General features: G+C 37.1%; 1 protein-coding gene across 1 annotated transcript; it reads left to right on the top strand.

Moving 5' to 3' along the window:
- LOC139710696 (muscarinic acetylcholine receptor M2-like) lies at window positions 1-5,965 on the top strand. The gene is made up of 2 exons (XM_071622615.1): window positions 1-1,503; window positions 5,861-5,965. Exons 1-2 carry the CDS (start codon window positions 1-3, stop codon window positions 5,963-5,965), a joined length of 1,608 nt encoding a protein of 535 aa, XP_071478716.1.
- Window positions 5,966-19,242: the final 13,277 nt, after the last annotated feature.

The raw sequence follows: 19,242 nt of genomic DNA on the forward strand, positions 1-19,242 counted from the left end.
ATGACTTCTAACTGGGACTACAATACAACATTCTATTATGTTGAAGAAATGTTTTTGTCGACTGAAGTGAACAAGGAAAGAGAGATTGTTGACGGTGAGGTGCGAAGGCGAGTATTGCCATTAAATATTGTTCTTGGGGCCGCCATGACTCTTCTTACCGTCCCGACGGTGATGGCGAATTCCCTCATCCTCATCGCATTTCTGAAGTCGCGTCACCTTCGCACGTACTTCAATTTCTTCGTCTGCAGCATGGCGTGTGCCGATCTCGTGATCGGCTGTGTCACCATGCCCATCTACTCCATCGAGTTTTTCAGCGGTGGTTGGCCCTTTGGTCCAGAGGCGTGTCTCGCCTTCTCCATCATCGATCACGTGTTCGTTCACATCTCTGTCTTGTCTGTGCTTGTCATTGCCATCGACCGCTATCACTCTTTATCTAATCCTCTGGTACACCTGCGAAGGAAGACACTAGCCCGTGCGCTAACCATGATCATACCGACCTACGTTGCCCCTATACCCCTCTGGTGCTGGTTTGTTCTCTTCAGGAAACACGGACGCAATGTTCACTGTTACACTGGCAAGAGACGCGAATTCCCTTACAACGTTGTCACTCCTTTCCTTCTTTATATCATCCCCCTCATCATTCTGATTTCCTTCTGCATCAGGATTTACAACATCATCCGTAAGCGCGGAAATAACCTCCAGTCGATCCAGGACAATTCACTTAGGCGTCATGACGATCCATATCCAACGGAGGCGGACGTCAGTTCTGCACTGCACAACAACGAGACTCTCCTCTTCGACGTAACTAATCCCACTTTCATTTCGTCAGATACAGACGACATGCAACGGAATCGTTTCGGAGCTGAGAAGAACAATCAACAGAGTCCGAGCGCAGAGAATGCAACAGAAGGGGACATCGAGGATAATACGTACAATCGAAATAACAAAGAAAGTTTTGATACCGAATTCAACACGGACCAACATCATCCGGCGGCAGCCTCTGCAGAAATATCCATCACAGCTGTTACAAATGGACCTGATCATGTAACCCAAGCGAAATATGACAGGGGAGTGCAAGCATCAGCGAGTCACAGTGTATCAGGGACGAATACTGATGGCCTCCCAGAAGGAGGGACGACCAAGAACGATGCTGTATCGACCTCAACGCCTGGAGCCAAGAGAAACGAAGTCCTCCAGGTGAGAGAGGAAGGTGAAGGCGTAGAATATCGGTTAGTCAATGCCATCTCTTCCGACAGCAGAGAGGGATCGACAGGTATGAAGCCTTCGCAGCACCACCACAGAGATGCGGACGGGAAGGAAAAGGGGAACTATGTCCGCAAGCAGCGAATGTTGGCATCAAAGCACACCGAAGAGAACTCGAAGGCATTCCGCACTCTGACGTTTGTGGTGATGGCGCTTGTGTTCTCCTGGTCGCCCTGGGCTGTTCTCGTCTTTGTCGTTAACATATGCGGGCAGAACTGCTCTCTTGAGAGCGCTTACTCCGTAAGTTTAACGCACCCTGTATGCATTATTCCTGAGTCTGACACAGCAATCCTGAGTTATAATAGTATTATCTTTTAAAAGCAAAATAAGGCATTTGGTGAGAACCTGAGGGAGGTAAGATGACTCTTTGTCTTATTTCTTCATTGAACGTAGAGTCAAATTTTAGGAAAACAGTCAGCAAAACACAAACTGCATACCTTTCTATTGTCTGTGACAGGATGGCAAATCTCCCTCCAAAATACCATTTGTTTAAAATTTAATGAAGGACAAAAAGACAATGTTGTCGATGTTGTAGACCATCATTTTCTGTTGTGCCTGTATGATTTTAATGACTCTGAAGTAGCCTACGTGTCAGTGAATTATGTTTTACGCCAGTTTAATTCTTTCTTTGTCTGAATAGGATTTTGATATTTTCTCTCATAGACTTATTTCAAATCAATATACAACTCTATACTATCTTACCACGAAGCGTGACCATAAACAATAGGAGGTTGTATATAAATCTGACAAAGTTTTGTTGAAAGGGCCAGAAAGAAGTTGTCTTCACAGTAGGCCTAGAGTAAGACATAATAATTTTTACGTACCATTACTAATCTCACCTACCGAAAACGACCTTTTCGCCCTATAGCATTTCACCATTCCTATCTGTATAATCATTAAACAATGTTAAAAGATAGTTTAGATGTTAGATAGCGCTAGGGGACCAATATAGCATTGACATTTCGCTCAGATGATGATAGGAATTCAACAGCTGATGCGCTTAGAGACGTCAGTATTAAGCGCTAGAAATGTTATTCATTATCATTATCATTAACTCAAGTCAACTGGCAGGCAAGAAAGAAAATCAACATTATATACAACAACACGTACATACACACTATACACAATATTGTATGTAGGCCTACTATGTTCTTCTTACTGAGAAGAAAAATCGTAGATTATCATAATTGTCTACCTTTACAAAGTCGATCAAGCGATTAAAGTATAATATGTTAATATCATTTATTGATAATAATGATATTGATAATCATTAAATGAAAAAAGGTTCCTAATATCATATCCTTAGACGTGCATTGGATATTGATTTACAAAATATTGGAAAGAAGTAAGTTCGTGGCACAAAATTAGAATCTGAAACCTGAGCTCACACGTATACATAGTAAATTTGTATGAAATACAAGAATTGCTAAAGAAGAATTGACGAAATATGAAAATACATATCTTTCTACTGGTATTTCGACCGGACATATCAAAGCAATAGATTTGGATAAAGAGGGGGAAAATATGAAAAAGTTTTTGTGCAAAAGCAAAATGCTGGAATAGATACGAGAAATGAAGTTCATACGATATTTTGCATTCTTTGCTTGTACTCCAAGAGCTCTAGGGAGATTAATTCGGGGTTTCTTGCTAGGAAAACATGCCCAGCGGGATTTGCGATATCTTATATACACAGTTCACCGAAATTTTGTATATATCTAGACAGCAGTGATGTATCATTATCTGTCTATCGAAACAGTTTTTTTAAATCGTATTTGGTATTCTTAAGAGTCTAAAATGTTGGGCTACAGAGCCTACAAGAAGATAAAAAAGGGGAGAAAAATTTCTTAAGCTTTCATCCAACTTGTGAAGAATTCGAATGAACAACCACTGAAAACAACCAACAAAGGCATTCCTCTTAATACTATGATCTTGTCAATCGGAAACGTCAGGATTAAAGTTAAAAATGCGTGGAAACGTCATTCAAAAACACCCAGGCTATATTTTGCGAGTATTCTATATAGCATTCAAATACTTTGAAAGGTGAACATGCCTGGCTTTAAAGTATCAAAATTGTAAGAACAGCTAGTAGTTCAACCACTCCTGACATACCAACAAAGATGCTTACAGATGCCTGCAGGTGACGGAAGAGAACACCATATTTTTGGATATGGGTAATTCCATTAAAACATAAGAAAAGGTCACACTGGTTAAATTCTCCTTCTATAAGTCTCATCATGTCATTGCTTACAAAGTACCAGTCCTACAGTTATTTTACGGACTGTTATTCAGGTAAGTATCTTCCTTTCTGATGACAAACACAATTTGCTACTACAAAGTAACGGACATATTTTCACAAAGTGTAAAATCAAGACGTTTTGGGACATTATTCTTTATGGGAAATCTTTATTGTAATACCAGTTTGGTAGATTTGCAGCTTGTTGGGGGATAAAAAAATTTCATGTTACTTTTCAAGGTTTCACTTAAAAATTCCAAGATGATAGAAGCCAAGCTAATTTTGAATACTTGAACAAAATTCTTGCATCGAGACAGTAATTATGGATATGTTTTTTTTTTTTTTTTTTTTTTGCATGAGTGAATCTCAAGTTGGTTAAGAATTAAGTTCTTCGTGCAACTCTGTCGTGCATGATTTGGTGTCTCGAAAATTGCTTGCATGAGGGTGGAATCCATGTCAAGCACCAATATTGAACTATTTGCTATCATTTTGCGAGTGGCACTCACATAGTTTTACAGATTTTGAGAGAAAATTGGGTAAAGACACAACAAACATGAAAAATATGACCAATTGTGATTTTCACAGATGCATTTGCAAGTCCCGCGAAATACTTCAGGGCACATTGACAGCTCTCTTTTTTTTTTGTTTTATTACAACAATGATTGTACCTCATTCGCGTTTTTACAATGCAGCTGTGGTCTCTTTGTATTAGTATCAAACACTGACTGTCAACTGTCAGTGTTAATTAGAAAAAGAAAATGAAATGGAGAATTAATATTTGGTGTCCCGCTGACACAAGAAACCTTGGTGAATCTCAACCCTGGCCAAAAACTGGGCTTGTGTGATTCTTTGAATAGATAGTTGAATTTTGATTGGAGATGACCACTTGTATTGGAAAAAAACAAACAAACATAAAAATAATGTAAAGTAGGTATTGTGACGCCAAAAAGGGAGGTTCCTCTTGGAAGCGGACACCACAGTGTAACAAGTGTCCATGAAGAACCATGTTTTCCTCTCAAAGACTGCTATTTTGTAAGCTGACTTGCTTTCTTTTTTTAAAATTTAGTTTGGAATGTTCGTTTTCACTAAAATCTGAAAGGAATTACTAAATATGATTTGAAGAAAAACATTTGTTCAACGAAAAAGCTTATTTTCTTATGTTATTGTCAAAATAGGCATGTCACATGTTGGGTACCTTATCTATGGAATAATCCATAAGACACGGGTACATGCGTAACTGTAAACACCCACTCACCCTGCGATTACAAAGTGTATATTAAGTGAATGATAAAATGAAAGTGAAATGGGTCTATTGCTTATGATGCTCTGATCATCAAGTTAGCACATAATTGTTAATACTGATATGATTTGCCGATAATGATAATAAAATTGTCATAATACTAAGAATAATAATGATCTCTGAAAATGTTGATCATTGAACACAACAGAATAAGGATAGAAAAATATCAATTTGCAGAATACATGACAGCCTTTTCGGGAGATGTTCGTTATTCCGAAGGTTCGCTATTCCGAAGGTTCGTTATTCCGAAGGGTCGTTAATCCGAAACACGCAAATTCCCTATACCTAGAGGTTCGTTAATCCGAAAATGAAAAGGGTTCGTTAATCCGAAAATTTGTGGAGTTATTCCGAAGGTTCGTTATTCCGAAGATTGGTTAATCCGAAAATGAAATTCGGAACAATGAACCGTCGGAATAACGAATCTTAGGAATAAAGAGCCTTCGGAATAACGAGCCTTCGGAATAACAAGCTGTAACCGTATTTTCGAGGTGAGGCACCTTATGGATGATTGCGCGAAATACGAACTTGTATTCTTGAAAATGAAACTGAAACCGGTTTTTAGGACTTTACTATGCCCAAAACTCGACGTACTGATGGTGGGGAAATCTAATGGGGGTGTAATATGCCGCAACAAAATAGTCTGTCACTAATTTTTATGATATTATATGGAAAACACTTATCTTTGACCCCAAATTGAAATGTTTGCAATATAAAATTTGAACCAAGGGAAAAAACGATTCAGGAGAATCGCTCGAACATAAATGATTGTTGACGAATTTAAATGAACATTAATATCAAATTAGACAAGAAAACGTATTGTAGAGCTTAATTTTTTCATTTTTTTTTATTTATATATATATATATATATATATATATATATATAATCTTAGTTTTTTAATTTTCTTTCCGTAATCATTTTTTTTTTGTTTTTGTTTAACGATAGACGTTCGCAGATTCTAAACAGGCTTTTCGCATTTACCGCTCTCTCTCTATTCCCTACCCCTCCATTATCTCTCCTCTCTCTCTCTCTCTCTCTCTCTCTCGTTTTAAATACTAACTTGTAGGTGAGTTTCTTCTGGGTGTACATCAACAGCCTGCTGAATCCACTTTGCTACGCTGCTGCTAACCGCACCTTTCGCCGCGTCATCGTGGGCTTCTTCAGGGGATGAAGAGATCACGGACATACACGCGATGCGGATCTTGACAAGTGCGGGTGGTAATTCCCCATCACGACTTTACCACAAACATCAGCGATATAGCATCTTCTCAGTAATCACCAGCCGCCATGAATTTTTACTTCGTTTGGCAAAGGATTTTGATTGTTGTGAGAAAAGCTGCACCTCACGTTAGCGATCAGTATTAGATGTCGAGTTAGATAAAGCAAACTGAAGCAACGGAATAACCGCTAAATGTCATCATGCATGTGCCATTCATCACCAGGGCTAAATGGAAGGAGGGAGTAATGTCATTCAGCGTTTTGAAGCCAAAATGCGGTGACTGAATTTGCAACTGGAAGCGTTTCCTTATTGTTTTTTTTCTTTTAAACCAACACTTCTCTATAAAGTATATCTATGAAGATGAGGTACTCTTCTAGATCCTCGAAAAATCCCATGAGGTGTCAGTGAGCTCATACACTAATTTATCATCCTGACACACAAACGACATCTATAGATGCTTCAACTTAAGTTATTGCTGATCAGCATGGTTTACGTTTAATCCACACTTATCTTGACACAAGCAAGCAAGCAAACAAAGTAATAAATTGCCATTATTGTATATCACCATAGTTTATAACTTCTATTGTTATTATTTAGAGGCATCATTTTACGTTTCCATTGGCGTTTGCTTTCGGGGTTCATGGGGTTATAGGACAAACACAGACATTGAGTTTCTGCAGTTTTCACAACATGTTTACGAACTAGAATCATATTGTCACGCTAATCGATTTGATGACATGAATTTGTTAAAATGTGTTAATTTCTTTAGTAAATGATGATGCCCTGAACTGGCGATTTTTGTTTTCGATAATTAAAAGCCAGAAATTACTAATTATTGAAATATGTGAGACTTTGACAGGAAAATATTAAGATAATGTTTAATCATTTACGTCAACGATCAAAATCCAGTAACGAGTTATCCTTAAAGCAAAACAAAATTTTATAATGAAAGATCAACATAAAGTAGTAACCAATGACAAAGTCGTACGATTGTAGAAGTAATGAGAATCTAGGTACACCGTAAAAGTTGTAATATTTCATCAAACTTTTTAAAAGTTTGCAATTACCACCTTCATACCAAATATTTAGCCAACCTGTTGTCGAAGTTATTCCAAATTTACATTACTTGATAAGAAAAAAAAAATCGCTTGTAAATTATGACATACAGAGTGACGAAGAATCGTATGGTAGGTTTCCGGGTTTATTTCAATATTAAATGATTCCAAGTGCGCCTATAAATGATAAATTATTAGTTTTGCCACTCCTTAAAATTCACGAAGAACCACCGCCCGTGTGCACGGTCAATTTAGTGTATTGTATGAAGTTGTATAAAGTTGCTGGTAAAAGTGCATTCATACCGAAATTTCCAAAACCTTTTTTCCAAAATATAAATCAATAGTGACCAACGAGAGTGATTTCCCTCTATCCATTCATCTATGATGTCATGTAATTCCAGAGATATCGATTTACACATAAGTGCAAGGCAATAACAATATGTTTTCTTTTTTTCCCCTCTGGCTAGAAGAAGTTTTGCCTCTTTCTGTTAACAGTATGTCCTCTCCAGACGTTACAAAAGTAAAATACTAGTATTGCAATATTTGTCTCCCTTATTTTTAGGGGCACTGTACTAAAAGTGACACTCTAAGCAAGGAAACTCTTCCGCTAGAATTACAACCTGCAAACAACATTAAGACGTTTTCTCCAGCCTTTATGGCCTTGTTCATACTTCAGTTTGCAATCGAACTCTGCTGGCAACGAGAAGGGAAGCGAAAATAATCGATAATATCTTGAACAAACAGAAGAAATTCAATTATTCTAATCGAGCTATAGAAAGAAACTGACATTTAGATACCTCTCTGATGGTGTATTGTCGTCTTGATACACTGTGTTGTAAACGATGTACAACTCTCTAAGTCTGTCTGTCTGTTTCTCTCTGTATATATGTATATATATATATATATATATATATATATATATGTATATACATATATATGTACTGTCTATATTTATATATTTATATATTTACATATATCGTGAACTGAACATAAGCAACGATGTAGGTTTGCAATGAACTATTGGTAACTATATAAAAGATCATTGACACCATAGAGAGCTGTTTAGAAAATAACAGGAGACGGAGTTCTTATCATTTAATTAGTGGAATTATGATAGAAAGTAATAATTGGATAGTATTTTCAGTCGGAATCATTCCGCTGAAAGCTAGAACGTGAAAAATATTGTCATATAAACATTATCGCGGTATCGTTATTTCACTTTCGAGTTCGGGCGAAGACGGATTACTGTTTTCAAAATAAATTGTCATCAACGTAGCAATTGCTTAAGTTTTGTTTGCGGTTTCCACGCAAAATGTTATGTAATTTCTAACATCGAGATAGATTTTATGGTGATACAGCAACTTCATTTCAGTACAAACAGGTAAAAAATTGCAGTCAGAATATATTTCCCATAGGAAAAGTATTGATCAGATGTTGTGCTCCTTAAGTATACGAGAAGTAACACAAAATAATGGAGTAAAAGCTCACCATGCTTTGGTGCTACCGTTCACTAATATGAACACAGTCTGTATATCCCGAGAAAGGTTCAGAGTAAGGTGAGGTTTTTTTTTTTTGGTTTTTGTTTTGTTTGTTTGTTTGTTTTTTTGGGGTGTTTGGCAACCGATTTTGGGACACAATTAACTGTCATCCAAAATGTTCCCCCTCCCCCATCCTAAAGATGAATCGAGATCCCTGTTCCCTATATAAACTTGGCCCCTCACGTTTAAAACGTAGCGCCGGCCCTGTGTATTACCATATTGAAGATTCTATAATGAAAGTCTTAGGCAATGGGGTCGAAGGTCGGAGTTAAAGGGTGAGGGGAAAATGGAAATATTTAACTTTTTCTCCAATACTCGGATATGGCTCAGGTATCTTCATGAAACTTTGTAGGCTTTATATGCATATACTGCCCGACAATGATTAATTTAAGAATTTGGGGTCATCGGTCAATGGTCAATGGTCAAAATCCAGGTTAGAATGTAAAATTCTACCATTTGATGGTGAAATTAAACCTCTTCTAGATACCTTGGGTATTACCCAATGCATAAACTTAGTCATCCTATTAAAGCATATGCATGGTTTTCTGCACAATGATTCTGTAGGAAAAGATTTTGGCCATGGGGTTAACCGTCAAGAGAAAATGCTAAAACGTCACAATTTTCCCCATGCTTTGAAAAATAGCTCAAATTATCGTTAGGAAATGTACATTACCAATGAAATATTGTGAGCCATGGAGTCTAAGGGTCAAGGGTCAAGTGAAATGCTAAATTTCCCAAATAATTCCTACTCTAAACAATATAGCCATCCATCCAAACGCCGAATGAAACTATAGTTCAAGAAAAGTAAACACTCAACACTTTTGTAACAAACATGCAATTTCGATTTTTTGTTGTTGTTTTGTTTGTGAAGCTGACGTCTCACATTGTCAAGGAGTACTCTAGACTTACTGAAAGAACCATGCGACGTGGCCAGGAAATACCAGTCGCCATAGCAACATTTCTAATTCCCTTCTATAACAGGAGAGAATAACTCGCAGATAATTTCTTGAAACCTGCTAGCATTTTAACTAACTGCTTCGTCCAGTGTTTCCATATCGCTGATATTCTTCAGGACCAAATTCTGAATATTTTTTGGCCAAAATTCGGGCAAACTGTTTTTGTTTATTTTGCTTTGGTTTTGTTATTGATTTTTTTTTTTTTTTTTTTGCAGGGCCAAATTTATATATCCATTAATAGAGCTAGGTGTGTCTCCTATGGACAAGATATAATCATCTCATGAATGTGTGATGTCATGGAAAATGATATTTATACCTCAATCTATATGATATGTAAGACTGTAATAGTGAAATGTTACGTAGTCGTACAGTACGTGGCAATTGAAGCCCTTTATCATACTAGACTTGCCACTTTTCATATGAATGTAATTGTTTAACCTTTATCATATTCTATGTAATAGCTTATCATCAGTTTGAAATCAGCAACGTAATCACTTTCATGTTGTCTGTCTATGAAAGTTGCAGAATCGGTATTTTTTATGTGTTCATGTTGTCAGGTCGTGAAAAATTAACCAGTTCAGGGTTCAGTGAAAATTCAGTGTGTATTTGCACGTATGTGTGTTCATGTGTCTGCGTTTGTGTGAGCTCGTACATGTGAATGGAACTTAATAGGGTAATGTGTCGAATACAATCAGGTTAGTCTTGTTAAATATGGAAAAGGACGTGGAAGGATAGATGACATTTTAAACTGTTGATTCTGGTTTGTTTGATGTTGTCGTTGTATTTCCAGACTGAAATTCACTAGATATATAAAAGGTTTGTTCATTCCCTTTCTGGTTATATCGAGATGATCGTGTACGCCTAAAAGATATTTTGTTTTATCATTCATTTGATATGAGATTATTCACGTGAAATTGAGTAAGTCATAACATTTTTTTTTGTTTCAATAAGTGTGTACGTTTTATGTACGTGCACTTTTGCAGTGTACATACACAAGTGAATGGAATGGAAACATTAAGTATTACAGGAAAAGATCAAAATCGTGTTGCATTGGTGAATTTCGATGTATCATCTCATGCCTCTGAAGGTCTGTGTGTTCCTGTCGCATGCATTGTTAAAAAAATGTGCGTTATAATTGTGGGTATGTGCGTTTATTGTACTCGTGTATAGTATGTATGGTACATCTATATGATAGTCAGCAAAAACAGAAAGTAAACACATTTTTCGGAGTTCATGTTTTCATAGAAGACTTAGATGAAAATTAGTGTATTGTATACCATATCAAAGGTAATTTTATTGGCTATCAAGCTAGTGCATTAATACATAAAGACATTTCATGCATGAGTGAACACATTCATTTTTGCTCTCTATAAGGCACAAGGGTAAAGATGGCACAAATTGCAAGTTGTCTTTCATTTGCAAATGCTCATCAAGAAAACACTGACAACGAAAGACCATGAATGAAATACTAAATTAAGTTTTCGTTCTCTTTATCTCTTTAACCTGAAACAAAAACAGAGCAGGAAACTATAGGGGGAAATAAGAATACCATGTCAACTCAACTTCAAATGATATAGAGAAAAGGCATAAAGATTATTACATGAACAGAACAGAATTTCTTTTTTTATGCTATCAATTTGGTAATCTAAGAATTCATAACACAAACTTCAGAACCAAATATTTGCAGTTTTCCAAATTTGCGGAAAAACAATACAAATTTATATAGTTTTTGTTGACATTGGTTGATATTGATTCTTCTCTTATTCTATTGGAATCTCGATTTGACAGAAGAATCTTTATTTTGTTCTATTATTTTAGCTTTCATTGATCTCTTTGGCTCTTAAGATATATAATAGAGATCATAGCTTTGTTTTTGCAAATGAACTCATTTTTCCTTTTGAAATTGTGTAAATGTGAAATTTGTCTCTTGTTCTTATTGTTATATATAAGAGCACTTATACATGAATGGCTTGTTCATTTTTGCAATTTTTACTTTTGTGCCTTTGAAGAGAAAAACAAAGATGTTCATTCATGCTTAATGTTTCCCTTTTTATTGACTTACCAGGTTTATTCTCAATTAAATTATTTTTGATACGGTATAAAATACATTAACTTTCAGCAAGATACTATATGAACTTAAAAAGTTGTTTACTTTCCTCTTTTGCTGAGTGTATATGCATATATGTATTATATCACATACACACACACACACACACATATATGTATATATATATATATATATATAGGCCTCTGTATCTTTATGCATATGTATTATATAGGCACATATATATATATATATATATGTGTGTGTGTGTGTGTGTGTGTGTCTGTTAGTCTGTCTATCTGTCTGTGCGCGCGCGCGCCCGCGTATCTTTATCTCTCAGCAAACGTTAATTTGAGCATCTTGGCAAGTGCGATAACTTCTCTGAAGAGACTTCATGCCCAAACATGTTGTTAACTAGCACGCTCAGTATTTCATTCTGACTTTATTGTTCAAATGAGACAGTATACACAACCTGAGCATATCTTTTTCAGAAGTATTATCAAGGTAAAGACAAAGTCATAAATTATTTTCATAGGTTGAGCTAAACACAAGAGGAAAATCTCGAATTTGCCACGTCCACCCACTCACATCACAGATCATGAAGGACTTTGAGCTCCTTTTTCTCCGACAACGTCATGTGATTAAACCCATGCCCAAGATATCTTAAAAAGATTCTTTATACTTGATGTATTATATATCCTCATAACTGGTAGAGATACCAAAACCAATACTGTGTGCATTCTGCTTTTGACTTGTGTAAAGAGAAGGAACTACGTCATAAGCATTTCACATTGTTACTACTGTATCATATGACCATAAATATCATTGTTAAAAGTATCTTTTTTGTGCAGGCAAACGATTATAGAACATTAATTGATACATTATTTTTTCATTACTTGACGGACGCATCTGGGATCGAGTAAACATGCGAGTATTAAACATAAATGTATCGCGAATATAAGGCGTCAAACGGCATCTAGACGCCCCTCTTCTTGCGGTCTCCTGCAGATGGTGCGTTCTGCTCTCGCTGTCGGCGTCTCTCTTCAGCCCTCCTCTGGAGGTACTCGGCTTCCTCTGGATCGGTTACCTGAAACACTTGACGCTTCATGCGATCCAGGACATTAGGTACAGCGGCATTGTCGACAGACCGTCTGTGAACGATGCTCTCGGCTTGACCACCACCACCGCCGCTTGGGATATTGACTGCAGGTCCTGGTGCCGGCTGGTTCTCGCCGTTACCGTTGTCGTCCGATCTCTTCACAACATGTGATCGCTGGCGATCCAGGTCCTTCGGCTTGGCGGCATTGTCGACAGACCGTCTGTGAACGATGCTGTTGGGGCCATCGCCAATTGGCAAATTGACTGCAGGTCCCGGTGTCGGCTGGTCTCCGCCATTGCCGTCGTTGCCAGATCTCTTCACAACGTGCGATATTCTTACTGAGTCGGGATCCGCAATGCCATTGTGAGCGTTCCCTAATATAGGAAATTTAAAAGAATTAAACTATCATTAACCATAATAAATGAATAATTAAATAAACAAATGAATTTTTGAGATGGAAATGTCATTATTTTTTTTGTATCTAGAATAATGCATATGATTATATGTGTATTTCTAAATGCATGTCAAGATAAATCGGATACAAGATCTCCGAATGTGAACATACGCATGAAATATCGTTAAGATGACATAAGATCACGACAAAGTTAAACTGCTCTTTGTTAATGTTCCATCGACGGACGTCATTTAATCCTTGATTGCCTGTGGGAAAATAGCAAGGTAAATATGCTTTGACTTGAAAAAAAACTTATTAGAGAGATCAAAATGAGGTTTAATGTATAACATAATAATTTGTAAATAAGATAAGACATTCTAGAGGGAGACGAACATCTAAATTTTCGATTCATTTCTGCATAATAGACAAACATCGTAAATTTCAGTTAAATTATGAGATGTCTTTTTAGGTAGGGAGGCACCAATAGACCAGTTTGTAGATAGTCAAATTAAAGTTTTGAACCATCAAAACAAAACAGCTGATAGATGTCACACACTTACATGTACGTAAGGCAAGCTTACTTGTGTGTTAACAAGCTCCCTTGAATGCTTGCGTATGTTCTTTTACTGAAAAGAAACCATTCAGACCCGTCTATGACATTGCTCATTACAAATTTGTGTCTCATTACTTTGTTTTTCTCAGGATGACCTTTATCTGCTCATACGTAAAATACAACCCCAAAGTTTTTTATCCTTCCAAATCCAAATAGTTTTTGGATGTCACGAAATCCCGCAACAATACTTATATCTTCGTCTTGGAGTAAATCTCTCCTTGGATCCCATCATGCCCATGGGAAGTATGACGCATTTTGTCGTATAAATCTTTGATACATGTATTGCATTTAAGAGATAAGCTGTCTTTAACCCTTTCTAATTGGTGTAATCAATTTGATTTAAGAGTGATGTACCCTTTTGGAGAAAGCTCAAGAATGGTGAAGACCGCATGCTTTTTCTTTCTCTCTCTCTCTCTGTTTTTTTTTAATAGAGTGGGTTACTGAAATGTATCAAGTTAGATGAAAATGGCGACTTTAGCCGTAAGAAGGCCTATGGCTAATGCGTTTTAATCAACAAGAACAGTTCTGATCTAAGTAAGATAATCAGTGATCAAAAATGCAATTATCAATGAAACCGTGGGAGTCAGAAAGTGGTAAGTGCTTCAGTCTTTAGACCTCACGACCGCACGTGGCACCCACCATATGCTACTATAAGACCAACTACCTCCTATGACAGTACTGAAAATATTTATAAATCATTTCTGGTTAATGTCCGATTTGATATCTTTTAGTTAGCTCAATTTCCTCATAATGAATAATAACTCTCTTTAACCAAGATAATAGAAATTCATCAATTTTTTGGAAGAAAAAGCATTAAACATGAAGTAACAAATGGCGACAAGGATCCAAATCATGCAAGTAAAGCACGTAAGAATTAATAACGTGACATTCAGATGTCCCCAGAAATATTTATGCCTATAAAGGGACACAACAAACGTCGTCTATATACGTTCAGATCAATTTTTGTTTGAATGGAAAGAGAAGGTCTACACATTTTTTTTTTCACTGTGAAAGAAATATCATTATTTCTTCCATTTAGCAAATTTCAGACAAGGTTTCACACACCATAATCTGTTTGAAGCACACGTTCTTTTAACAACTTCTTAGGTGATTTATGGTGCGATAAAGCAACAAGAGGTTGACACTTACCGTGTGCCCAACTGTGAAAAACAACCACAAAAATCGCCGCCCAAATCAGCTTGTCCATTGCTGTCACGCCAGTGGACAGTTTCCAACTGACCCAAGCAAAGTTTGATCACTCCTTATGACTTTGATAAAAATGTCAATTAAGAACGTGTGCAATAAAATTTACTACACATCAGAAGTAGATCGTCACGCCCCACCATTGATCTAAAAATGGCGCCTTTTTGGTGCTCCGCTGTATATGCATATTACCGATGAATAAGATAGGTTCATTGATTTTTAGCGTTTGGTGTCTGACTGTGGTGTCTGCGACGACGACGTACGGGAGTAGGGCACGATGAAAATAAAAAAAAACAGGATGTAGACGATGAGGGACGATTAAAATAAGTGATTTTATTACATCAGTCATTGCATTTTTTTATATGTATGACGGATAACTCATATGCTATACTAAATATGAGGACTTGCAATTGTGACATTGATTTTAATGGTAGTCGTGTGTATTTGATTAATAATCATTATTAGTACAGGTGAAATGCCCACTATTGAAAGTGGCGGTAATGGTGATAGTAAGAAAAATAGCAGCAGCGGTAGTGATTTGTCGATTCCTTACAGTAAGACAAGGTTTTGTATCTAAAAGAGGGACAACAAGCCTTGCAACCGAAAGCAGATCAATAAAATTATTAATGCTAAACTTGAACAGTTATATATGAACTCTTCATATTTTACTGCTTAACGTACCCCTAATTCGCCACGTGTCTTTTCCACTTTATAAGGCAGTATACGCCTTCAATCTTATATAAACTATTTCCTGGATAAGAACCAAAAAGCTCCTGCATAATCATTTAAATCATCTTGTCGTGTTTGGAAGATGCCATCGCTGAATTATCTTCGTCGTGTATACATAGGAGAGTGTTGTAACACGGCGTTATGCATTTCCAAACACATTTAGAAATAGTCGCAGATGGTTACAATGCATAAAATGCCTAAAATGATACTGTTCAAAGCGGTGGTTTTAAATGGAGCGTTGCCCTTCCTAACCGTTCCGTGATAATGCGTCACTTTATGCGAACCCACCTGAAAAACGTAAATATTTCAACCGTGGGAAACTTTCTAGCAGAGCGTGCGCTCCAAATGGTTTCACACCTTTTTTTCCTTTCTGTTAACGGCTGTGAATAAAATTGCGTGAGGCATTGTTTGAAACTCTTTGGGTTTTATTGATCCAGGAAGGAACAATCATCGCAACATATTGCTCAAAATTATTTTGCACCATTTCCTACCTTTTGCTTTTGTTCCTCTGCAGATGATGACCTTGTTCTCTTGACCGGTGAATAAGATTTTGCTAGGTCTCATTAGCTTAGCTGAATACAGTTTAATGTTGCAGTGACTCATCAGGAATGAAAATTCAAGCATATGAAAAGTTTCTAATTATGTGCTGTCATTGGCAAGATCGTAATAAAGCCAGTAAATCGTTCACTAAACGGTTATTCTATAAGGCTCTATGGGAACAAGTAAGTATAGCAAATCCGATCACTCATATAATATTATATCGCTAATACTGTTCAACGGCAAATTTATCAGGGCTTCGAGTCCACACAATATCGGTTACACGTGGGTAGAATTAAGTACCATGTAATTGTGAGCATGCTTCAATAGAAACACTTTTAAAACTATGTTATTCTTCTTTTTTTTGTAGTTTAACTTAACATAACAGGAGAATACAATATTTCGGGGGTTTTGTCCTTAAGAAACCGTAGGAAGCAAGCAACTTAGACTTGAATACATCACTTAGTAGGGTTTTCCGGTGTAGTTTGTGTGTGTCTCAATTGTTAGCGAGACATTTGAATAATCATCAATAAACTTGCATCAAAATACTGTCAGGTGGTAAACTGGGTTAGGGTGTGGCGTCGCGATGGCGACAGAGGGTATAGTTCAAATCATTGTATGTAATTTACGTGCATTGGTGATCAACTGGTGAGTCATATACTCTCTGCTTGAGTAGAAGGATAAGATCGAAAATGTTTATGATAACAGTAAAAGTGTTAACATCAGGGATAATAATAAGAACAATAACAATCCTATCAATGCTAATGCTAAAGTTTGATTTTTTTGTGTGTGTGATTATGTCTATTTTATGACTGGATTTAGTATTGCCAACGATATGTGAAAACACTTTGAAGATTTAACCTTGTTTTTGTCTTGTAAAACACTGTCATTACAGTTTTTATCACTGTTTTATTCATTATCAGCTTTATTTTCATTATTATCAATATTGTCAATGAGTACTCACGACCGTTCCTTCAGCTAAAAGGCTCCTGGCCCAAGATAGCACTAACATCATGTAAGACTTCCAAAAGTGTTTATAAAATGCAGATGCATCATAAACTTGATTTATGTGGAGTCAAGAATAGTGAGATAGGAATTTTTGAATAATTCTTCTTTCTCTAATTCTCCGGACTTCTGACAGTACATGCATTGTTGTTGTTGTTGTTGTTTTTTAAAGCAGTCACTGAGAGGGAGACGCCTATTAGTAACTTGCGTCTGCGTCAAATTGTTCAAGATTTGCTTATTTTCTTTCTTTTTTTTTCAAAAGCCTTGACAAATATATATAATGTAACTGATGTATAGCAGTCAAGGAAGTACTTTTGTTTTTGTTTCTGTGGGGTTTTTTTTTTCTCCCGAAATAATTTCCCCATGCAAATGAATAAATATTTCAAGCATTGTAAGACTTTTCTCATTCCAATACGATCTTACGATCTACATTATGATGAACTACATGGAAATAGGATGTTAACAAAAAGCAACAGAAGAGACAAGATAGCACACTCACTCAACTCATGATAAAGATCTTTGGTTATGGCTGTGTGTGTTAATACAGCGGAATTAAAACATGCTCATTGCATTTTCCTTTTTTTTTGAGGCATGGTTTTTTTTTTTTTTTTTTTTTTGATGGCATAGTTGATACAGCCTCCCATTTCCAGACCACAGTTTGTTTTTTTTTTTTTTTTTTTTTTTTTTTATAGAAGCAGCTGATAGCCCCATTTTCTCCCACTGGTAGCAGTCGGCCAGGAAGAATACCAACACTCTCATCCGAAGGCACGCATGTCTCCTCAACATACTCACTTAAAGGATCCACACTCCAAGGTATCCACACTCCAAGGTATAACACTCCATGGCATCCACACACTAGGACATCCACACTACAAGGTATCCACACTCCAAGGTATCCACACTCCAAGGTACCCACACACCAAGGTATCCACACTCCAAGATAGCCACACTCCAAGGCATCCACACACCAAGGCATCCACATTCCAAAGCACCTTACTCCAATGCCTTCAACCAAAGTATCCACACTCCAAGGTATCCACACTCCATGGCATCACTACTCCATGGCATCACTACTCCAAGGTATCCACACTCCAAGGTATCCACACTTCAAGGTATCAACACTCTAAGGTATCCACACTCTGTGACATCACTACTCCAAGGTATCCACACTCTGTGACATCACTACTCCAAGGTAACCACATTCCAAGGTATCCACACTTCAAGGTATTCACACTCAATGGCATCCAAACATCAAGGTCTCCACACTCTAAGATATCCACACTCCAAGGTATCCACACTCCATGGCATCCACACTCCAAGGTATCCACATTCCAAGGTATCCACGCTCCGTGGCATCCACACTCCAAGGTATTCACACTCCAAGGTATCCACACTTCAAGGTATTCACACTCCATGGCATCCACACTCCTAGGTATCCACACTCCAAGGTATCCACACTCCGAGGTATCCACATACCAGGGTATCTAAACTCCAAGGCATCTACACACCAAGGTATCCACACTCCAAGGTATCCACACTCTATTATAAGGCATCCACACTCCCAGGTATCCACACTCCAAGGCATCCACACTCCCAGGTATCCACACTACAAGGCATCCACATTCTACACACTCAAAGTTATTCATACCAAGGAGGTTCATACGCCATGGCATCCACTCTGCAATGCATCCATACTCCAATGCCGTAATTATCCAAGGCATTCACACTCCAAGGCATCCACTCTCCAAGTGATTTACACTTCAATGCAGAGTTTGGCTTCGGTCTACCTCACATGAAATTTACAAATTCACCATTTCCTGTAGTTCTTCATCATTATTTGATCCACATACATACATACACAAGCACACACACTCACGCACACAGTTTTGATCATATGTCTCAATATAGAAATTCGTTTTGTATCATTGCCAACTCCTTCGCCAGGATAATTCATTATCCCACCCTGTAAAAGTGTTGAACTTCAGCGTGTTTGCATTCTGACACATTATCTCTCCCTTCAATTGAATCCAATCACCTTTTAGTTCTGTAATTTGCA

The sequence above is a fragment of the Diadema antillarum genome, unplaced genomic scaffold, assembly GCF_040938485.1.
Source record: "Diadema antillarum isolate AM-2024a unplaced genomic scaffold, OU_Dant_1.0 seq00001554_RagTag, whole genome shotgun sequence".
Taxonomy (NCBI): Eukaryota; Metazoa; Echinodermata; class Echinoidea; order Diadematoida; family Diadematidae; genus Diadema; species Diadema antillarum.

What these genes read in the sequence shown, in the direction of transcription:
- LOC139710696 (XM_071622615.1), top strand. Translation starts at nt 1, where the DNA reads ATGACTTCTAACTGGGACTACAATACAACATTCTATTATGTTGAAGAA. An exon ending in CTCTTGAGAGCGCTTACTCC is followed by an intron (nt 1,504 to 5,860) that starts GTAAGTTTAACG and finishes ACTAACTTGTAG; the next exon opens with GTGAGTTTCTTCTGGGTGTA.